At 44.1% G+C, this 24,625-nt stretch overlaps 1 protein-coding gene across 1 annotated transcript; it reads right to left on the bottom strand.

Moving 5' to 3' along the window:
* Positions 1-8,702: 8,702 nt before the first annotated feature.
* Positions 8,703-23,946, bottom strand: LOC309547496 (uncharacterized protein). The gene is made up of 6 exons (XM_082247366.1): positions 23,859-23,946; positions 19,147-19,287; positions 15,017-15,163; positions 11,733-11,882; positions 10,168-10,314; positions 8,703-8,860 (listed from the first exon to the last, which is right to left on the bottom strand). Exons 1-6 carry the CDS (start codon positions 23,929-23,931, stop codon positions 8,844-8,846), a joined length of 675 nt encoding a protein of 224 aa, XP_082103492.1. The 5' UTR covers positions 23,932-23,946; the 3' UTR covers positions 8,703-8,843.
* Positions 23,947-24,625: the final 679 nt, after the last annotated feature.

Below are 24,625 nucleotides of genomic sequence, written 5' to 3'. Positions count from 1 at the left end.
CATGTTAGGTATCAATTTACTTGGCGTAACATTATCTTTCACAATGTAGAAAACTGGATTAACTTTACTGTTTTCTTATTTTTTAATTTAAAATAGTGTATTTTTAAAAAAATAAATAAATTGCGTTTGTAAGACCGCTGCACAAATAAGGTGTGACATAAAATATTGCAACAATCTCCATGTTATTCTCTAGGGTCTCTGCTAGAAATATATATACCGTATAATGTTTGGAGGTTCTAAGTAATTTTCTAGGAAAAAAATACTGATTTTAACAGTGTCAGAAATAGGCCTGGTCCTTAATTGGTTAATGTACAGCCACGTGCAGGAACCCATATAAAGTATATATAAAAATGTGTCTAAACCCGAGAACAAAAATGTAATATATTGCTCGGATATGGTGGCTGCATTGGTTTAATAAGTACATTTTTTTGCAAGCACTAAAAAAAAAAAAAAAAAAAAAAAGCAGTTAATCCTGTCACAAATCCAGTGTCCTTATAACTTGATGTGCACTGAACTCATGTCTTAGAACCCAACTCTGCGGTGCAAGGGTTAAATGCTTATAAAGTCTAGGGAGTAGAATGAGGGGCAATTTTACTTCTAACTCCCGCTCTGCCATTTTCTTCTTCTCCTCGAAGCTCTAGTCCAGGGGTCTTCAAATTATGGCCCTCCAGTTGTTCAGGAACTACTATTCCCATCATGCCTGGTTATGTCTGTGAATGTCAAAGTTTTACAATGCCTCGTGGGATGTGTAGTTCCGCAACAGCTGGAGGGCCGTAGTTTAAGGATCCCTGCTCTAGTCTGTGGACAATCCCTTGGTGTCATCACATAAAATGCAGAGCTAATACCCCTGCGTTGTACGGGGAGGGGGACAAGCATGCAACCACATGCCACGTGCAACTTGGAGAAGAGGCTGCAGTGACCCGGTCACACCACTGGAGGGAGCCTGATAAAGAGCGGAATAAGGCAAGTATTTCTCCTTATTCAGACATCCCTGGATATAATGAGCATTTAAAGCTGTATTAAACCCAAAAGAAACAATGGAATATATTGCCCCTTACCAATCATTACATGTGGTGGCTGCATTTGTTTTCTTTTTTTTAGGCTTCTTACCTACTGTTTTCACCTGGTGATCTGGTCAGTAACACGCCTCCACAATAATGAAGGAGCACAGTGGGTCCAGCAGACAGCAGCATTGTGAGTCTGGGGGTGGGGGAGTCAGTCACAGCAACATTTGTTTTCCACGGACGACCTTCCGGAACAACGCCTCTTACGCGCCAACAACGCCTCTTCCGGACACAGCCGATCACAGATCGTGGTAAAGGGCCAATCACAACAGCCCTATACCACGTAATCAGCTGTATCTAATCACAGCTAATCACAATGTAAACAGAGTTGTCGGTTATTGGCAGTACTTTCCTCACGCAATATCACAGGTGAGGAGATGGGAAGCCGGTCCCAGCAATCCTTACAAGGAACATGTACACAGATTATCAGTGCCTTAATTATCAGTTCAGCTCCATCAGTGCCCATCAATGCCTATCAGTGCTGCCCATCAGTACAGCCTCATCAGTGCCTTCTCATCAGTGCCACCTACTACTGCCCATCAGTGCCGCCTATCCGTGCCCATCAGTGCCGCCTATCCGTGCCCATCAGTGCCCCCTCCTCAGTGCCACCACGCAAAGGGTGGGCCAACTCAATATTGAACCCTACGGACTAAGAATGGGATGCTTGTAAAGGCAGGTGTCCCAAAACTTTTGGTAATATAGTATAGTAGTCCCACTACTGCTGCATAAGGAGTCTCATTTCTCCTTCTGCATTATTTATAAAGTGGAAAAGTAAAAAAAACATAAAGAAGGCTGCTTTGACTTGAGCTTTGCATGTTCACCAGCCCAGGATTTGAGCTTCAGATATCTCCAGTGAAGTCTCTGTGAGATAAGAAGCCTTTTAGGCTTTGTTTACAAATGCGGTGCCCTCTGAATATCAAGTCCTAATCAGATCATTATAACTACCTTAACGCCTGTATTACCCCTTAAACCCTGCACCAGCAAGTAATGCCCGTGGTCCGGAGCACCTGCATTCTGTTCACAGTAGGAATCATTTTTGCCATGCTACATTGCATCACAGTTGTGGCATATTTACACCCCTCTCTGCAGCATAAAGCTCAACTGCACGTGTTTACTGCCCACTCAACCACAAGTGGAGGCATCACAAGACCCCGTATAACCTACCTGACAGGGTCCCTCCCCCCACCCCTGTCAAAAATTTTAAATACCATGGCTGCAATGCTATGCTTTGCACAGTTTACTATGCTTCAGTGATGAATGGACACAGGGGTGATCAGTACTGATCGCTCACTGTTTTCATTCAGGAAAGGAAGGGGACTGTAAATATGACATATTTACCGGACCCCCACTTTCCGTTCTGAAACAATCCCCCTGTGTTTCTTTAGCAGCTGCCAGCGGGAGAGGAAAGGGGGGAAGTCGGCAGCGCTGTGGGGAAAGGGGGGCACACAGGGGGACCTAACAGCAGGTGGAAGGGGGCACAGATACAAGAACCAATCCCCCTGCATCTGAGTCCACAAGAGTCACAAAGTAGTACAGCCTGCTCTCCTGCTTGACAGGTGCCTGGGTCCCCCTGTTATACTGATGAGGCCTGGGCCCCGTACAGAAGGTACGTCTGTACTGCCTTATCAGCAGCCCCAAGTGTAAGGCTGGCCATACGGATTCATTTTTTTTTTTGATCAGCCACAGGTCTGATGGAGATAAAGAATGGATTCCCCATCCAAACAAGTGAGGTGAATGGAGGAATCCTTCCTCCTGTGCTATTGTATTCAGACAGTGGGGACTCCTCCGCAGTCAGAGTACACCGACCAGCACTGCAGCCAATTAGCTACAGCCGTTAAATGAATGAAAACTTCCCAACATCCTCTTTCGACAAAAGTCGTTAAATTGTTTTCTGTTGAGCAGGAACCTCCATAGATAGATTGAATATTGATCGGTCCGTACTGAACTGGCCTAACTTCAATCCATCTATGGCCAGCTTAAAGAGTGACTCCACTTTTGTTAAGAAACAGACATTCCCCTCTGGGGGATCTCTGTACATTACAAGGATTATAACAAACTTTGTTGCAGATTCCTATCTTTTGTTATTCTGAAGAAATCATTGTTTGTTCCTCTGTGCTGAGTGGATCTAATGGGAGTGGTTTCATAATTATCAATCAGCTGCCGCACCTGCAGAGCACCAATGAGGAAATCTATTGGGCCTGCATCCCTTTAGACGTGTTCCTATTGGGAGGATCTTACCAAAAATTACATTTTTGTTGCAGGGGATGCCAGAAATCTGACTTGTATCTTAGGGCAGACTTCTGGGAAAATTGGTGAGCCAATCACACAAGCAGGAAATTATGTTTCTGGGGGTGTGCTCAGTATACATTCTGTGTACAGAACACCTCTAGGGAGCCATATTGCATTGCATTTTCTGAAATATTGCACTGCATTGCAGTTTTTTAAAAGGAAAGGTCATTTTTAATAACATTCAATTACAACATGACCTGTGTGGCAATTGTATACGCTATATTATTTTTTCTTTTTCTGCTTTTTTTTTCCCCCACAAACGTTATGTAGCACCCTACAGGTAGGTGCTAGGTAAATGTATAATGGGCCTTGTCTGCCTAACCATCTTAGAGATGGACAGTCAGGATGTTTGCATCGTACTTTTCTTGGTTGTTCCCCACCAAGTGAGTTTATTTGGTGGGGGGTGCATCAGTTATCATGCACCCTAAACTGTGTATATACATGTACAGCAGATTGTAAAAGTATATTTTTCCACGCTAATTTATTTGTAAATTCATTTTTCCCTTTTCCCCCTTCTCCAGGTTTGTGGGATACTCCTGATTTTTGGCAGAGTTTTTGATAGGAGGCGGCTGCCTCTGAGTCAGAGGGACCTGACCCATTTGGTGTGGGGTGGGTGTAGCACCCTACAGGTAGGTGCTAGATAAATGTATAGTGGGCCTTGTCTGCCTAACAGCAGGGCTGTGATTTATTTAGTCAGGGTGTCAGGGCTTCCACATGTGCCTGCTGAGGGGAGAAGTATCCCCACTGGCTCCTGTGAGAGGATTCTCATAGGGCAGTGTGGGAAGCCCAATCAGGTGACACATCCCAGCTTGTAACTACCCCAGAAGGCAGATTTTGCTGCAAAGGATTCTGGGAGTGGATTTAAGTTTGGGGGACGTGCGTGACAGGGCGTCTTGGCAGGAGCAGAGTCCCAGGAGGGAGAGTGCAGCTGTCTCTCCTCCTGCCTGACGAGGTGGATGTCTCGGGGTGTCGCCTGAGAGTATTGAGCTGAGCTGAGGGGAACCGGTTTGCAGAGAGCCTGCGGAGCGTGAGAGGGGTCCAGTCCCAGGAAAGCCTACACAGGTCGTGAGTACTGCGGATTGCCTCTGGGGGTTCGCCTTAAGTGTTAGAGGGGACCACTCCGGAAGAGGTTCTGGGATCCAGTACCAGCTAGCTGAAAGGGGGTACCTGGCCCAGAGACTGGGGTTCTGTGATGATTACGTTACAAGGGTCCCAGACCTCACCTCACCCGGGAACATTGCTAGGGCCAGGGACCAGAATACCGCATATGAGGAAATGATCCAGAGAATAGGCATCCCTTTTTCTCCACCAGGGAGAGGTAAGCGGAGAACCCTCCCCCGACTGTCCTGGATGCAAAAAAAGGTTGCATTGGAATACGGGTATGACTACCCTAATGCACCAAGAGAAGTAATGTTGCTGTTGAAAAATACAGGGACTTTTGGTGCGATTAACTTATCTGGGACTACCTATTTGTCCCTAAGCCTTACAGGGACTCCCCAGAGGAAGGACCGAAAGAAAAATGCAATAAGATCAAAGCTCAATGTTATTATGGGCACGCCATCTACATAGATAGGGTGGAGGTTCGCCACCCGGATGGCTCAAGACATGCTTGGTCCATCTGGGTCAAGAATGAGAATGGAGAGTATGTTCAAGTGCCTCATCCAGAGTATTATATCTAAAGGAAAAAAAAAAAAAACAACTTTCAGTGTTTCCATTGACAAGGAGGAGTTTCAGGAGCAACTACGGAAAGAAAAAAATTTGTGTGGCCAGCGGGCTACCACAACTGACCAAGGAAATGTTTAAATGACATAATGCTGAATTCAAGTTACACCTGTTGAAGTTAAAGTGGACCCCTTGGGACATCGGGCCAGGGTCCTTTAAAAAAAAGTCAAGTGTTTTGATGTGAGACCTTTTGGGACCATCGGGTCCGGGTCTTCTGGAAAGCTATTTCTTTTTGTGTCCAAGGTCCCTTGGGCCACCGGGCCAGGACCTTTTGTGGATCACAAATGGCTGTGTGGGACCTCATCCACGGTCTGTACAGATGAAGATGTTGCTACCAATTTCAAGTGTTCAAGAACTTTGGTGTGGGGTGCATTGCTGGACCTCTGTGATGTTTTGCTGACTCAGCAGGACTGTAGGTCATGAGAGACTGTGATTTGCCCTGTTTCCTCACTGAAGTGCTCAAAGGGACAGTAGAGGGCGCTGTGTTTCACTTCAACAAAAAGGACTGTCTAGACAGCTACTGTTAGGGGACAAGTTCTTCCAAGTTAAAGAAGTACCCCGGCGTGTCAAGACACTGGTTGGCAGAGGTAGTCAGGGAGGGAATGGAAAGGTCGCACTTACATCCAATGAAGGAGGGTCTTCCCATTCAACTGTTCAGATAGTTAGACTTTTATTTAATATGTGATATGGTTGACTAACTTTTTCTACCTTTTTCTCTATTTAGGTGGGACCACCTTAGAGATAGACAGTAAGGATGTTTGCATGGTATTTTTCTTGGTTGTTCCCCACCAAGTGAGTTTATTTGGTTTGCGGTGCATCAGCTATCATGCACCCTAAACTGTGTATATACATGTACAGCAGATTGTAGAGATACCTTTTTCCACGCTAATTTATTTGTAAATTTGTTTTTCCCTTTTCCCCCTTCTCCAGGTTTGTGGGATACTCCTGTTTTTTGGCAGAGTTTTTGATAGGAGGCGGCTGCCTCGGAATCAGAGGGACCTGACCCATTTGGTGTGGGGTGGGTGTAGCACCCTACAGGTAGGTGCTAGGTAAATGTATAGTGGGCCTTGTCTGCCTAACAGCAGGGCTGTGATTTATTTAGTCAGGGTGTCATGGTTTCCTGCTGAAAGGAGAAGTATCCTCACTGGCTCCTGTGAGAGGCTTCTCATAGGGCAGTGTGGGAAGCCCAATCAGGGGACACATCCAAGCTTGTAACTACCCCAGAAGGCAGATTTTGCTGCAAAGGATTGTGGGAGTGGGTATAAGTTTGGCGGGAGCAGAGTCCCAGGAAGGAGAGTGCGGCTGTCTCTCCTCCTGTCTGAGGAGGTGGATGTATCGGGGTGTCGCCTGAGGATCCAGAGAGTGTTGAGCTGAGCTGAGGGGATCTGGTGTGAAGAGAGCCTGCGGAGAATGCCGCTTGCCCCTGGGGGTCTGCCAGGGTCAGAGGGGACCACTCCGGAAGAGGTTCTGGGATCCAGTGCCAGCTAGCTGAAAGGGGGTACCTAGGCTGAGGACCCTGAAGTTACAGAGGGGGGTGCATAGTCAGTGAACCCCGAAGAATTCAAGTTAAAGGGGACACCTGCAGTTTGGCCCTGAAGTGTACAGTGTGTGTCAGTTAACAGTTGCAGCTTTACAGAAATCTACAGTGTACTACCTCAAGCCAGTGCAAGGCGGGCTGGTGGGAGTATTCAGTGACTTTGCAGTGCAGCAGTGTCAATAATTCTATAATTCACAGTCCTGGGTCTTCTGGACTTATAGTCGAGTATCCAGCACTTCTAGCAACAGTGTGTTCTCAGTGTTAAGGAGCATTGGCTGGCGTCAAGGAAGCACCAATGTGCATTTTTCTAGGATTAAGTCCCAAGTGTAATTAGTTGAGCCTAAAGGAGTATCCCACTCATTCCCTTCTCCCATCCCCTTAAATCCAATAAAACAAACAAAACAAAGATGCCGGAGTTGTCATTGTCTCAGTTCTCACACCCAGGGTCGCAGCTCATGGGCTGGAGAGGTAACCGGTAACAATGGCAGACCCACATCAGGCCACAGGCCTGGAAACCTTGCTACAGTTACATAGTTTGTGAGGTTGAAAAAAGACACAAGGCCATCCAGTTCAACCTTTGTGTGTGTGTGTGTTTGCTGTTAACCATTCATTGTATACCCCTGTATGTTGTGGTCTTTAAGGTTCCTATCTAATAGTTTTTTGAAACTATCATTGCTCCCTGCTGACACCACTGCTTGTGGAAGAGAATTCCACATCCTTACCACTCTGACAGTAAAGAACCCTTTACGCAGTTTATGGTTAAACCACTTTTCTTCTAGTTTTAGTTACTGGCCATGTGTCTTATTGAATTCCCTTTCTCTGAAAAGTTTGTTCCTTATGCTAGGGTCACCAGTACGGTAGTTGTACATTGATATCATATTCCCTCTCAATCGTCTCTTCTCCAGAGAGAATAAGCTCAATGCTTGTAGTCTTTCCTCATAGCTGGGATCCTCCATTCCCCTAATTATCTTTGTTGCCCTTCTCTGGACTCTCTCTAGTTTCAGCACATCCTTCCTGTGGACCGGTGCCCACAACTGGACGGCATATTCCAGATGCGGAAGAACCAGAGTCTTGTAGAGTGGGAGAATTATTGTTTTATCTCTGGAGAGAATCCCCTTTTTATACATGCCAGTATTCTGTTGGCTTTGCAGTTTGACATTGCCAAGCCTGTAGTCTACTAGGACCCCCAGGTCCTTTTCCTGTCTTAGATCCACCCAGAGGTTCGCCCCCTAGCGAGAAAATTGCATTCGTATTTCTGACACCCTGTTAAAGAAATTATGAATGTTTCATAATTATTATATGTGTTATAATCATGTATGCATATCTATATATATATATGTATATCTATATATATATATATTTATATATATATATATATATATATATATATATATATAGTTTCCTAGAACTGCATCTTTTCAGCAGATTCTGCTAATAATTTAAACAGTGGCTACTGCATATCCTGTCATATGTTTTTTGTTAAAGACCTCACATTAACAAAGGCTTACACTATATTGCATGACACTGTATATCCTGTCCAGATGTTTATAGAGGAGGTAGAATACAATAGACTACTGTTCAACCCCCCCCCCCCCCCTTAGGATATATTAAAGGCGGTACAGGCCATCAATCATTGTCCAAAGGAAGGGGGGGGGGTTTCAATCTTAATGATGTCCAGAATGTATATAAGGATAGAAGACACGTATGCAAACCAGACGGGTCATAGTAGCTAACAGCAGTATGTCAGTATAACCTGTCTCCTCGTATACGAGTATTAAATGCATTCTTCTTTGAATCAGCTTGTAGTCTAAAGGTGATTTCCCTGACACACCCAAGTGCATTACCTTACATTTTTCAACATTAAATCTCATCTGCCATGTAGTTGCCCACCCTATTATTTTGTTCAGGTCTGCTTGTAAGGTTACCACATCAGTGGAAAGTTGAGTTACCCTTTAAACAAGGCCTTAATGGTTCAGCTCACATGCATCCGTCCAAAACTGAAGACCCAATTCTGGATGGAATGACCCTTTTCAAATGTGATATATAGGTGTACCAAGGAGACAATAAATGAAGACAATGATGCAGTGTAATTTATGGATGTATTGTTTCTGAAAGCAACATACAGGAGATAGAACCAGACACTGCTGAAAACCAGGAAACAGAACAATCAGACAGAATGGGGCGTGCAAAGAACAAGGACAGAATCAGCAGTGAGTGACCTGGCGATCTTCTTACTCCACGATTACCACTGAAAAACAGGAAAAATAAGAGGAATCGTCAGATTTACAGCGTCTAACCTTCCTCATAAATTACAGTCAAAGCAAGTACACCCCAATAGACACTGTTGACTTTATTTGAACAAATTGCACATAAAATTGGCATGGTGTGTTTCTTTTCAAACTTTTTTTGGCCATACTTCTCTTGGGGGTCACAATAGTGCACTTACTTTTGCCCTCCTTTGACCCAGAGTCAGCTAGCGCCTGCTGTTAGCTGACATCACAGAGCCACCCCAGGGTCTGGAAGAGTCCTGACAATATTGTTGGGATCCACCCACCTGCCTGATTGACAGCTGGCTCTGGCATTCAGTGCATAGCTGAGGGCAAGAACCAGCCGAAACCCACTCTGCCCCTTGCCCGGTACTTCAGTGAGCACTGGAGGAGCAGAGCAATGACAGATAGTCACTGCCCTCCACTCTGAGTAGACTGAGAACTGAGTGACCAGTGGTCATGTGATCGCTCAGTTCTCGGGCCTTAGAACCGGCGGGGTATAGCTGCAGCATCACACTAAGATGAGGTGAGAATGTATGTTAATTTTTTGAGCAGCCCAACCTCTCCTTTAGGGAGTATGTAGGTGGAACCTTTCTTATGTTCGGTGTCATCATCCCAAGATCAAAAGACCCCAACTCTGAAGCATGGTGAACATGTTTATGCCTTGAAGTTGCTTTGCTACTTCAGGACCTGGACAGGCTGTTACAGTAGTCAGTGCAACACAGATTGGGATCTGGCTTTAAAAATGACAGCCAATCCCCAAAATTTCACAGAACTCTGGAGCTTCAGCAAAGGAAGGATCAGGGTGTATTAAGTACATCCCATGCACTTTTCAAAAGTTCTTGGGGGGGGGGGAGGTAACTGGCACACCAAGGTCCATACCTGGTTATTAAAAGAGAAGTATGGAGTTTTTTTTTTTTTTTAATTGAACAATTATACTTACCTAGGTGGATGCAGCATTGATCCCGGACTCTAAATCTGAGAGCCGAACGATTGAACACCACAGATCGCTTGGTTCTCACAGCTCCCCGAACTGAGAGCAGATGACTGTTAGTCACCGTTCTCCGCTCTACCCATTGTTAGGGTTTACATACACTTTAAGGACTGCTATAGCCAAACAAGAAAGATGTATGCATAAAACGAGCCCGCAAATCATAACTTAAGGGTCTACTGAATGATGGAAGGAATCAGGGTGTATTTCCCAGCTTTATGGGATTATAACCTCTATTGGATGTATGACAGTGATGTGGTTTAGGTATAGCAGCACTTCAGTCTGTGACTACATTACCATTTGTGATGTCTGGGTAGAAGCACCATGCGGCATCGGGGTCACTGGAGTCGAAGCAACAGCCCTTCTCGTAACACTTGTCCATGTCAATGCCGGCGTAGCCGCAGTTCACTCTCTGTTTGGGCATGACGGCGCACTGGATGGTCTCTGTTACAGAAAATATACATTGTAAAGGGGTATAACTTTTATATATGAACTTCATTAAACAATGTTTGAGCACCCAATTCCATCTATTACTATAATATAAAATTGGATTTATTGGGGACCTGCACTTTGCACATAGTCCTTGTACTTTGGCTTTTTTTTTGATAAAGCACAGTTAGAACTTCTAATTTTTCTGTCTTGGGCCCCTTTGGGAAAATAACTCCTCACTTCCTATGCCCGCGACAATACAGGGTGTCACTGAAAGAGGAAGTAAATGAGAATCCGGGGGATAGTATTTTCAAAGAGAGAGAGAACAAGAATGGAAGCTGCCATATTTCTCTTAGGAAAGATTTACTTTAAGGTGACTCTTGACCCTTTCGACACTCTTCCCTCCTCTCCTCTCCTATCCTCTCTTCCTATCCTTAAATAGTGCTGTCTTTTTCTTGTTTTGTTTTTTTTTACAAAAAAATGTGTTTGGGCCTAGGTGAATTACACGCACTGTGCGCCCTTTGCCTCCTGGGATACGCACGACACATATCCCAGAAAACATCCATTCAGTAAAGGAATCAAGGTCAAGCAGAAGCTGGCTGACTGAACCCCCGGAAAACTGACGCCCATTGATCATGTCCAACCTGAACATGGCGACGTGAGACCAAGCAGAGGCAAAACAAAAGAGGATCTCAGCAGTGCTTAATCCACTTGGTGGGTGAGTATCAGATTTGTGCAGAAGACAAAAAAAAAATTTGGAGAGGGGGAGGGGGGTTTGAGGCTAATGATCTGCTTAAAAGGGTGATATAGCCCAACAGTGATATTTCCATATAGGTGATGCCTAGTGAGCTAAGTCAGATCATGGTTTCTTGTAGGTCTAGGATACCCCAACAATGAGATTTCCCTGCCTTGATTCCCCAGCTCTATTCCTGTCCACTTGGGAGATTTGGATGTCCTTACCCACCTTGTGTGTGTTCAGCTTCTCCTGTCACTTTCTGCTTTATAGTGGTTGCCACCCTCAGTCCTTAAGTACCCCTAATAGGCCATGATTTGGGAACTTCTTAGACAAAATAGCTGTCATAAATACCAAGCCATTGTCACTGATTTAAAGCACTTAAGCAAGGTGAAGAAAATCCTGAAAACATGACCTGTTGGGGATACCTGAGGACTAAGGTTGGGAACCACTATAAGAATTAAATAAAAATCCAGTAGGGATGGCAGAAGTGCCTCATAATGGGCACAGTAGATGTCAAGACCCAAAAGACCCAGGAGTGATAGAGGAGACTGTCAGGTGGTTTAACTCTCCAGGCATCTACCAAATATTAAAATCTGTATTCTGGTTAGGCTGAATTGTCTTTACATTTTTCAGTAAATGATTATTTGCGTGAATATTTTTGCAACAGACTAAAAAAAAGTGCAGCAGGAAAACCAACCTTTCTTAACTTCGGGTTTAAAGCACCAGGGTACACCAGCTACAGAGTTGTCAAAGCAACATTCATTTTTTATGCACTCATCAGGACTGACGCCGGGTGGTCCGCAATTGGCCCTGCTATGGGGATTTACAGCACTGCAGTCATGTTCCACTAAAGTGAAAAAGAAAAAACATTAGCTACATCACGGTTACCCAGAATTATATATGTTTTTATCATTTTTAGAACTGCCTGAGCCGGATCTAAGCTTTGAAACACAGTATAGAGTAACTGCTCTCAATTATCATAAGTATGCGTAAGTACATTAGATAATATATATATATATATATATATATATATATATATATATATATATACTGTATATATATATATATATATATATATATATATATATATATATTGTGACAGGAAGTCAGATACATCTGGGGATGTTGTCACAGATGGGATATACATTTCTGCCTTGTTTAGACAATTCACCAATTACTATCAGGTGTCGGCTGCGGAGGTAGCCAGAAAGGTTTAAGGACGTTGGAAAGCTTCAGCTATTCAGAATGAGGCAATTAAGGCCTCTATAAGTTATCTAGAGGATGACTACTGATTGCTGCATCCTGAGGCTTTGTGCGTTAAGGAGAGCAGTGAGCTGAGAGACTTCTGAAGGTGAGGTGGTGTAGACTTTTTCTGTGTGAAAAAGAAAACAAATAGACTATTGGTTTTCTGCTGTATGACCAGCAGTGTCTGCCCAGCAGTAGGTTGGGACAGACACCATAGGTAGGTTCCTGTGTTGTGAAGGTAGACGCCCAAAGTGGCCAGGGTTTATTTTATGTTTGTTTGATTTATGCTGTTTGGATGCTTGCACTTGTTTCCAGCAAATTGGAACAATAAACCATAGACCGTTGTTTTCAACCACTCCTCGGCTGTCTCTCTATGTAGCGAACCCAGCCAAGGGGTCACCCACACCCGCTACGGAGCCAACCCCTTACAATATATATATATATATATATATATATATATATATATATATATATATATATATATATATATAAAACCACCCTCGGAATATTAAAAAGGTCACCCTTTGGCAGCCAAAACAGTCCTGACCCGGTGAGGCATGTATGCCACTAGACCTCTGAAAGTATTCTGTGGTATCTGACACTAAGCCATCAGTATCAGATCTTTTAAGTCCAGTAAATTGTGAGATGGGGCCTCCATGGATTAGACTTGTTTTTCCAGCACATCCCACAGATGCTCGATGAATTGAGATCTGGAGAATTTGGAGGCCAAGTCCGTACCTCAAAGTCATTGTTGTGTTTCTCAAACCATTCTTGAACCGTTTTTGCAGTGTGGCAGGGTGCATTATCCTGCTAAAAGAGGCCACTGCCATCAGAGAATACTGTTTCCATAGATGGCTGTACTTGGTCACCAAAAATGTTTAGGTAGGTGGTAAATGTCAAGCAACATTCACATGAATGGCAGAAGCCAAGATGACCAGATGACCCAGCATAACATTGCCCAAAGCATCAGACTGCCTCTGCCGGTTTTTCTTCTTCCCATAATGCATCCTGATGCCATCTCTTCTAAAGGTAAGCAACACACACATACCCAACCATCCCCATGATGTAAAAAATAATGTGATTCATCACACCAAGCCACCTTATACCACTGCCCCGTGGTCAAGTTCTGCCCTTTTGGCTGTGGACAAGGGTAAATATTGGCACCCTAACTGGTCTGCAGCTATATAGCTCCATACACAACAAAATGCGATGCACTGTGTGTTCTGACATCTTTCTATTGGAGATTATGCTGACTTGCTTCACAATATCCTAATCTTTGCCACCCACACAAGATAATCAATGTTATTCACTTTACCTTTCTGTGGTCATAACATTATTGCTGATATATATATATACTCCTATTGCTTTATCTTGAACTTGAATGAAACCTCAATTTCTTCTCCTCAACGACAACAGCTAAAAGGTAATCAACTGTTTCCCTATGCCCAAGCACCCAGGCTGGTTGCAACAGCTCAGTCACAATGAAGTAAGGGGGCAAGAGTTAGTATGAGTGGTGGGCTAGTAGAAGGTTGTGTTAATTTGCCCTAAATGAGTGACAAAAATCTCTATAAAGGTGAACTCCAAGCTGATTTACCAGACACTAATTAATGCAGCTTTCTATTCATCTGTATAGATTAATACATGTATTTTACAGCGCAGCCTAAGTACTTGAATTTGACTTGGTATTAGCCTCTTTTAATAACCTGCACAGCAGTGCTCCAACTGGAAGAAGCAGCACAATGAGCCAATCAATTCTGCTGCAGTCAGGGCTGCTGATAGGGGTATACCAGCAGTACTTCTGTTCCATCTCTGAGCCCTATTAGGTCAGCAGAAACTGCCTGTGGGAGGCCCCAGTGTAGCATTTGTGGCTCAGATTGAGGATTCCTGGCTGCTTGGTTGGGACTTAAGCCAGCTTCCCTTTCTGTAGCCACCAGGTGGAACAATGGAGGCTGTAGAGTTTTTGCTTAGGCTGGATGTCTAGCCATGGTGCCTGGGGCTGAGTGCACAAAGGTACCAAGGTGATTGTGGGAGGAATTGAGGGAGGGTGGCAGACAAACAAAGATCCATGCCACAGTAAAGACTCATCCAATGTAAATTTTAGGGGGCCCTGTCAAGTAGGATGCATGGGGCCAACTAATTTCTAATGGCGTTCCTAGCTACAGTGCTCATGTGCTAACAAGGGGCACACTGATGGAAGGAGAGAGAAGAGTCAGCCAGCTGCTCCTTCTTTCACTGTCCAATCACTGCCTTGGGGGAGGGACAAGACATGTAAGTGTTTATAAACTTCAGAAGATAAAAATCAGGTCTCAGGCTGTGTACCTTTTAGGACTGGATAGACAAAACAGATAAATTAGCTTCCATCTATACTTACGCCATCTATATATAGATTTAATATTCCTAAAGCAGAAATCAATGACATATAATGCCTGCAGCAAATAAGCCATGGGCTAAAAACTTTGTAAACTAGAAATGTATTCCATAAAATGTCCCAAAGCATACATGAAGGTGACATTAAAGTATGCATTTTCTCTTTGTAAAATGACCCTTAGGTGAGATTTTTCTAGAGGACTCTTTTACTGCCCAAGGTCATAAGGACACAGTGATGCTAATATTTTCTGTAGGACACACCAGCACCCTCAGTGGTAATTCCTCCCTTCTCCACAGGTACAAGCATGCAATAAAAACCTGCATGTTCTTAGAAAGAACTGGCTATCATTTGTATACTGTATACTGTACCTGCTTGAATTTCTGGCTGGTAACACCACACCACTTGGGGAATGGTGTCATCAAAGCAGCATCCTTTGCTTGTGCAGTCCTTCTCAGAGATGCCGGGGAACCCACAGTTGACTCTGGCCTTGGGTCCAGTTGGATTACACTCAGTGGCTGCATAATACAAATAAGAGAATCAGTACACGAGCCAACAGTCTTCAACATACATGAGGGCAATACATGGTATCAACTGGTCAACACGATTGGGTACCTGTATAGTGCCAATCAGGTCTCTCTGATTTGCCCTTGTTTTATTATACTGAATCAATCTAGTTCCCACCAAATTAATTATTTATAGGGACAATCTCCCTTTAGAAATCAAATCCCTCTGTCTTTCCCTTCTCAATTGTCCTTCATGTATAGATTGATTTTTAAAAATGTTACCATCAGAAGTGTTACACTACACTAAACCTTTCATCCCACCTCTACAATATGGTGAGACCTGAAGAAGAACAAAATGGATTGAGGGTTTGGATAAATAATGTGGGAAACAGGTCATAAAAGGGTTAAAATGTGAATTTAGTGTGACGGGGAGTAGGTCTTACCAGATTGGTGGTTGAAGGTCAGAGGGGAATATGCATGTCTTCCTAGATTAGCAGTTGAAGGTCAGATGAGCAGGGCGTAGGTCTTACCAGATTGATGATTAAAGAACAGATGGACTGGAGGTAGATCGCACCAAATTGGTGGTTGAAGGTCAAATAGGCAGGGTGTAGGTCTTACCAGATTGGTGGTTGAAGGTCAGAGGTCAGGGTGTAGGTATTACCAAATTATTGGTTGAAGCTCAGGTGGGACAGGGTGTAGGTCTTACCAGATTGGTGGTTGAAGGTCAGAGGTCAGGGTGTAGGTCTTACCAAATTAATGGTTGAAGGTCAGGTGGGACAGGGTGTAGGTCTTAACAGATTGATGGTTGAAGATCAAGTGTGCATGGTGTAGATCTTAGCAGATTGGTGGTTGAAGGTCAGAGGGGAATATGCATGTCTTCTTAGATTAGCAGTTGAAGGTCAGATGAGCAGGGTGTAGGTCTTACCAGATTGATGATTAAAGAACAGATGGACTGGAGGTAGATTGCACCAAATTGGTGGTTGAAGGTCAGATGGGCAGGGTGTAGGTCTTACCAGATTGGCGGTTGAAGGCCAGAGGTCAGGGTGTAGGTCTTACCAAATTAATGGTTGAAGGTCAGGTGGGACAGGGTGTAGGTCTTACCAGATTGGTGGTTGAAGGCCAGAGGTCAGGGTGTAGATCTTACCAGATTGGTGGTTGAAGGCCAGAGGTCAGGGTGTAGATCTTACCAGATTGATGGTTGAAGATCAAGTGGGCATGGTGTAGATCTTACCAGATTGGTGGTTGAAAGTCAGAAGGGCAGGGTGAAGCGGCAAGGGTTGTTCCGGTGAAGGCTGCAGGGTGTTTATTCTAAAAAAATTTGGCGAAGCTGAATAATTCTTTCCCCAGCCACCTGCCCTTGATTTGAGGCTCATTGTTAGTCAAGGGTTAGTGGAATGTCACAAATGAGAAAAAAAACTGCCATAGCAGCCTGGAGGGTCAGGGTGTCCTGGGGGAGTCAGTAAATAGTTGAATTGTTACAAAACTGAAGGTCCATCTGGAGTGTGGTGCTTTCAATTGCTTGGCTATTGGTGGTTCTTAAGCAGAGTATACATGTTGAGGGGTTTTTTTTTTCACCCACCTGACGGGTTGAACAAAAATAAACTCACAGATCCTTGCATCAACACAAATGCTGTTATTGCAGAGATCTCTCCCATTGAGTTATTGTATTCTGACAGTGGGGACAGTGAGAACATCCCCGGGGCTAGGTCCCCTGGTAAAAACGTTTGAGTTTAGTAAAGTCTTTGAGCTGGTGGGGCTGAGGACGTGGACGATTCTAGTGTTTTGAAGGGGCACTGTTAATGGGCACTGTGTTGTGAAGGGGCACTGTGTTAAGAGGCATGGTTAATGGGCGCTGTGTGTGAAGAGGCACTGTTAATGGGCACTGTGTTGTGAAGCGGCACTGTGTGTTAAGAGGCACTGTTAAGGTCCACTGTGCTGTCAAGGGGCACTGTGTTGTCAAGGGGCACTGTGTTGTGAAGAGGCACTGTTAAGGTCCACTGTGTTGTCAGGGGGGCACTGGTAATGGGCACTGTGTGTGAAGAGGCACTGTTAGTGGGCACTATGTTGTTAAGGTCCACTGTATTGTGAAGGGGCACAGTTAATGGGCACTGTGATGTGAAGGGGCACTGTGTTGTGAAGGGGCACTATGTTGTACAGAGGCACTGTTAATGGGCACTGTGTTGTGAAGGGGCACTGTGTGTGAAGATGCACTATAATGTTTATGGGAGTACTGTGATGCGTTATAAAGGGGCACTGTGATGTGTAAAGGGGCACAACAATATGAAGGGGAATTAAGGACACTGTGGGACTGCTTTAAAGGGTGGACTGTGATGTAAAGGAGGGCTGTGATGTACAGGGGGACTGCGATGTACAGGGGGACTGTCATGTACAGGGGGACTGTCGTGTACAGGTGGACTGTGATGTACAGGAGGACTGTGATGTACAGGTGGATTGTGATGTACAGGTGGACTGTGATGTACAGGAGGACTGTGATGTACAGGGGGACTGTGATATACAGGATGACTGTGATGTACAGGGGGACTGTGATGTACAGGTGGGAGGTGGGCTGTGATATACAGGTGGACTGAGATGTACAGGAGGACTGTGATGTACAGAAGGACTGTGATGTACAGGGGGACTGTGATGTACAGAAGGACTGTGATGTACAGGGGGACTGTAATGTATAGGAGGACTGTGATGTACAGGAGGACTGTGATGTACAGGTGGGCTGTGATGTACAGGAGGGCTGTGATGTACAGGGGGACTGTGATGTACAGGAGGACTGTGATGTACAGGGGGACTGTGGTGTACAGGAGGACTGTGATGTACAGGAGGACTGTGATGTACAGGTGGGCTGTGATGTACAGGAGGGCTGTGATGTACAGGGGGACTGTGATGTACAGGGGGACTGTGATGTACAGGTGGACTGTGATGTACAGGAGGACTGTGATGTACAGGAGGACTGTGATATACAGGATGACTGTGATGTACAGGTGGATTGTGATGTACAGGTGGACTGTGATGTACAGGAGGACTGTGATGTACAGGGGGACTGTGATATACAGGATGACTGTGATGTACAGGGGGACTGTGATGTACAGGTGGGAGGTGGGCTGTGATATACAGGTGGACTGAGATGTACAGGAGGACTGTGATGTACAGAAGGACTGTGATGTACAGGGGGACTGTGATGTACAGAAGGACTGTGATGTACAGGGGGACTGTAATGTATAGGAGGACTGTGATGTACAGGAGGACTGTGATGTACAGGTGGGCTGTGATGTACAGGAGGGCTGTGATGTACAGGGGGACTGTGATGTACAGGAGGACTGTGATGTACAGGGGGACTGTGGTGTACAGGAGGACTGTGATGTACAGGAGGACTGTGATGTACAGGTGGGCTGTGATGTACAGGAGGGCTGTGATGTACAGGGGGACTGTGATGTACAGGGGGACTGTGATGTACAGGTGGACTGTGATGTACAGGAGGACTGTGATGTACAGGTGGACTGTGATGTACATGGGGACTGTGATGTACAGGGGGACTGTGATGTACAGGAGGACTGTGATATACAGAAGAACTGTGATGTACAGGAGGACTGTGATGTACATGGGGACTGTGATGTACAGGGGGACTGTGATGTACAGGGGGACTGTGATGTACAGGAGGACTGTGATATACAGAAGAACTGTGATGCACAGGAGGACTGTGATATACAGAAGAACTGTGATGCACAGGGGGACTGTGATGTACAGGAGGACTGTGATATACAGAAGAACTGTGATTCACAGTTTTCTCCTGCCAGCTTTACTTTACATGGCATGACAGTGCACATTAAATGCATCATTCTGAATGGCACCTGAGCACACCTTGCCCACAGATGAGCAGCTATGCGACCATCGCTGGAGCGAAGGGACAGCTTCCACAAATGAAGTGTCATTCTGTCGGAGTTGTCATCTATTTTTAATAAAAATGTATCCAGCATGTTACTCACCTTCGAATTTCCATGGAGTGTAGCACCAGATGCTGTCCATCACTGAACTGTCATAGCAACAACCCTTCTTCAGACATTCCTCCTCGGTGATCATGGAGTGGCCACAGTTGTCTCTTGATTTGGGTTGGACTCCGCACCTATCTGTTTAAAAGTGAAGCAGAGACAGAAGTGTTTAGATCACAAAATACTTTTTACAGTGTACTGTATATCTAGCCTAAAAAAAAACTTTTTTTATGCCTTAGTTTTGGAAAGGGTGTTCATCTAGTGGTCATAAGGTCATATTTGCCTAAAATACTTCAATCAAGAAAATACCGCATTATGGCCACTAGATGGAGCTAACGATCATAGGAAATACACATATCACACATTACAGTGATTATTCACAAAGGCTACGTGAATATTGATCGTTTGCACAGCAGTAAATAAACCCCTGAGTGTTTTTTTAAATATATAAATGCACTAGATTGTCAAAAGTATTGGGACACCTGCCTTTAAATCATGGGTGTCCAACCTGTGGCCCTCCAGCTGTTGCAAAACTACAAGTCCCATCATGCCTCTGCCTTTGGGAGCCATGTTTGTAACTGTTAGCCTTGCAATGCCTCATGGGACTTTTAGTTCTGCAATGGCTGGAGGGCTGCAGGTTGGACACACATGTTTTAAATGCACATTTTAATGACATCCAAGTCTTAGTCCGTAGGGTTCAATATTGAGTTGGCCCACCCTTTGCAGCCATAACAGCTTTAACTCTTCTGGGAAGGCTGTCCACAAGGTTTAGGAGTGTGTCTATGGGAATGTTTGACCATTCTTCCAGAAGGGCATTTGTGAGGTCAGGTGCTGATGTTGGAGAGAAGGCCTGGTTTGCAGTCTCCGCTCTAATGCATCTTAAAGGTGTTCTATTGGGTTGAGGTCAGGACTCTGTGCAGGCCAGTCAAGTTCCTCCACCTCAAACTCGCTCATTCATGTCTTTATGGACCTTGCTTTGTGCACTGGTTCTTATCATTTGGTGGAGGGGGGATTGTGGTGCTGGGTTGATTTTCAGGGGTCGGGATTGGCCCCTTAGTTCCAGTAAAGGGAACTCTTAAGGCGTCAGCATACCAAGACATTTTGGACAATTTAATGCTCCCAACTTTGTGGGAACAGTTTGGGGATGGCCCCTTCCTGTTCCAACATGACTGAGCACCAGTACACAAAGCAAGGTCCATAAAGACATGGAAGAGTGAGTTTGGGGTGGAGGAACTTGACTGGGGAGCTGCACAGAATTACATGAAAATGGAAATAATATTGTTTTCAATGGTCTCCATTTACATCTATACAACTCAGTATAGAGCGATTTTGGAAAAGGTTCCTGTACTACTTTGGTGCAATTTCAGAGAAATTGGTTTGTATGAACCTAGCCTCAGATTTTGCACATTTTGTGATGCTCTTTGAATGTATTTAGCCAACCTTGGAAAAAAGTGCTTCTTTTCTTTTGGTGCATTTTAGGCCCTATATATACTTTACAAGGAGTACCTGAAAAATGCTTAAAACAATGCATGAAAAATATCTGAAAAAATAAATAAATATATAAAAATCATAAATCATAAAAATGCATGATGCATGAAAAACATTTGAAAAATGCATGAAAATCATAAAAAAACACATAAAAGATGCATAAAAATGCATGAAAACTGCCTAACCAAACGCATAAAGAAAAAGTATTAAAGTCCAAAAATTTTTTAAAAAAAATGCATAAAAACCATATGAAAAATGCATGCAAGACAGCATAAAAATGCATGAAAAACATATAACAAATGGTTATATTATTTAGGCCCTATATACTTTACAAGGAGTACCTGAAAAATGCTTAAAACAATGCATGAAAAATATCTGAAAAAAATAAATAAATATATAAAAATCATAAACCATAAAAATGCATGAAAAACATTTGAAAAATGCATGAAAATCATATAAAAACACATAAAAGATGCATGAAAACTGCCTAAAAAACACATAAAAAAAAGTATTAAAGTCCATAAATAATGTAAAAAGAAAATGAAAAAATCACATGCAAAACGCATGCAAAACAGCATAAAAATGCACGAAAAACATATAACAAATGCCTAAAAAAATGCATTAAAACCCATTAAAACTGCATGGAAACTACATAAAAAAACACGAAAAATGCATTTAAAAGAAGAACAAAAAAAGGTAATTCAACAAACATGTGTCCTTCTTTTTTAAATATGTATAAATAAAATGTCATCATTTTTAAATATGTTTTTGTAATCTTTGGATACCGAGATAGTCCATTTATTCCCTACTGGGGGGCACAGTGGGGGCGCCCCTAATTTTCTTTGATGACCATTATTATTAGGATGATGGTACCCCTTTATACCCTTGAAATGCAATAAACTATCCAAGGCCTATCCTTTTTTTTTACCAAGAGCAAAAAAAGCATGAAAATGCAGAGGGACAAGTATGAACCTAACCTTAAAGTGATACTAAATGCTAATTTTTTTTTTTGTTAAAAATAAAAAAAGATGGTATACTTACCTGCCCTGTGCAATGATTTTGCAAGGATATGTTGCTTACCTCCATTTCAGGCAGATCCCTGCCAGCGCTGCCCACTCCACCCTCCACTGGGTGCCTCCTTAGCAAGCTGGGTACTAAGGAGGCAACTGTGCATGCACGCTCCTGAGCCGGGCTGTGTGTGTCCATAGACACACAGTGCTTGCTCCCTCCTCACAGGAGTTTGACTGACAGTAGCAGGAGCCTATGCCTCCCATTGCCCTCAGTGTCTCCTGTGAGAGCAGGAAGTGAGGGGAGCGGTGCTGCATCTGAGACAGGAGCCAGGTAAGTGTTTAGGAATGGGGGTGGGTAGGACAGGCAGTAGGGAGTTTTTTACCCTAATGCAGAGAAGGCACTAAGGTAAAAAAACCTTTAGACTTTAGAATTACTTTAATTCCCCATTTATACCTTTGCATGAGATAAATGTTGCACAACAATTCACGACAACAGGATTACCATATTTTATATTGAGCCCATTTACACCTGTGCGTTTTTCTTCCATGCATCATTGGAAAAAAATGCAGGTGCTTTTTTTGATGCAACAACATGTGTTTTTAGCCTCATGGATTTCAGTGGCAACACATTAAAAATGCATCGGAAACATGAAAAAAATGCATAAAAAAATGCATATCATAATTTCTATGGTCAATAATGTTTGTTGTTGTGTCTGTAGCATTGGTGCCATCTCTCTCTCTCTCTCTAACACTATTCTTCCCACTGGCACCAACAATGGGGTATAATTATTATCACTGATACCAACAATAGGGCATTATGCCTCTCACTGACACCAACAATAGGGCACTATTCCTCCCAATGATGCCAACAAGGCACTATTCCTCCCACTGACATGAATGGTGGGGCACTATTTTCACAATGATACCAACAAGGCACAATATTCCCAATGACACCAATGACGGGGCACTATGCCTCCCACTGACACCATCGAAGGGGCACTTTTACTCCCACTGACACTAATAGTGGGGCACTATTCCTCCCACTGACACCAATGATGGGACACTTTTACTCCCACTGACACCAAAAAGGGGGGGAGGGGGGACAATTCCTCCCACTGACCACAATGATGGGACACTATTCCTCCCACTATCACCAATGATGGGACACTATTCATCCCACTGACACCAAAAAAGGGGGGGGACATTTTCCTCCCACTAACACCAATGATGGGACACTTTTACTCCCACTGACACCAAAAGGGGGGGGGGGACTATTCCTCCCACTGACACCAATGATGGGACACTATTCCCCCCACTGACACCAAAAAGGGGGGGGGGGGCTTTTCCTCCCACTGTCACCAATGATGGGACACTTTTACTCCCACTGACACCAAAAGGGGGGGGGGGGAACTATTCCTCCCACTGGCACCAATTATGGGACACTATTCCCCCCCATTGACACCAAAAAGGGGGGGGGGGCTTTTCCTCCCACTGTCACCAATGATGAGACACCATTCATCCCATTGACACCAAAAAGGGGGGGGGCATTTTCCCCCCACTGACACCAATGATGGGACACTATTCCCCCCACTGACACCAAAAAGGGGGGAGGGGGCTTTTCCTCCCACTGTCACCAATGATGGGACACTATTCATCCCATTGACACCAAAAAGGGGGGGCATTTTCCTCCCACTGACACCAATGATGGGACACTATTCCACTTGCTGACACCAAAAGGGGGGGGGGGCTTTTCCTCCCACTGTCACCAATGATGAGACACTATTCCACCTGCTGACACCAATGATGGGGCATTATTCTTTCCCATGATACCAACAATGGGGCAATATCCCCTCTCTAATACCAATGATGGAGCACTATTCCTAACACTGACCCCAACAATAGGGCACTATTCTTCCCACTGACACTAATGATGGGGCACTATTCTTCCCACTGACACTAATGATGGGGCACTATTCCTTCTCATGATACCAACAATGGAGCAATATCCCCCTCCCCCCCACTCACACACACTAATACCAATGATGGGGTCCTGTTTACTCCCATTGAGGCAAGGGTATTTTCTACTCACACTGGCCACAGCCCGGCCCCCCTTAATTATTACCTTATAATAATGTCATATTAACAGGAAGCAGTTCCTATGATTTGCTATATTCCCCATATTATGAAGATTCCTATTCTAGGGACACTTACAGTTCACAGGTAGGTACGCCTCACTCCCTATGATGAGGGCAGCCACCAGCAAGCAGAAGTTGTAGCGTTCCATCGCTGTTCTCCTGTGCAGCCAAGTAGAAGTGTGCTGCTCTCCTCGCAGACAAAGTTTTATATCAAAGTTTTGTTTGCTTAATTGGCGTTGATAACCTCTTTTTTTTTTTTACTGTAATGAGTAAAGCACACAACCTGAATAATATTTGTCCAGATGATGGAGATAGGGATATGAGGCATTGTCCAAGGGTTTATGTGACAAATATTACGTGGCATGGAAATTTAAATTAATTAGCCAATTACAGTTGGATTTTTTTTTCTTTGTTTGTTTGTTTTTGATTTAATTTTACTTCTTTTTATCTATTTCCTGTTTAACTTTCTTATCTCGTGATAAGTTTTGAATCAGGCTCATCGTCATCAAATTTTAGAGCGCCAAATCGCAATTTAGTGCACGATCCTCGCAGCTTTTTTTGTCTATCTACAATGAAGTCATTGTTTTATTTGATTCATTTACATACTGTAGCACTGACCAGGGGCGTAACTACAGGGGTTGCAATTGCAACCGGGCCCCATGCTCCAGGGGGCCTGTGTGGTTCCCCTGTACACCTGGATAGGAGGGGCAGCAGGGCAGCATGTAGAGAAATCCCTGTCCTCCTTTTTCCTCCTGTAGCTGCAGGAGGAAAATGGAGGAGATTGGTTCCTCTGTATGCTGCCCCTGCCACCCCTCCTATCCAGTTCACTTGTGTTCTGATGTC

This window comes from Pelophylax lessonae (assembly GCF_965119305.1).
Source record: "Pelophylax lessonae genome assembly, chromosome: 2".
In the NCBI taxonomy this organism is placed as follows: Eukaryota; Metazoa; Chordata; class Amphibia; order Anura; family Ranidae; genus Pelophylax; species Pelophylax lessonae.
This window is presented reverse-complemented; position numbering and strand designations above follow the sequence as displayed.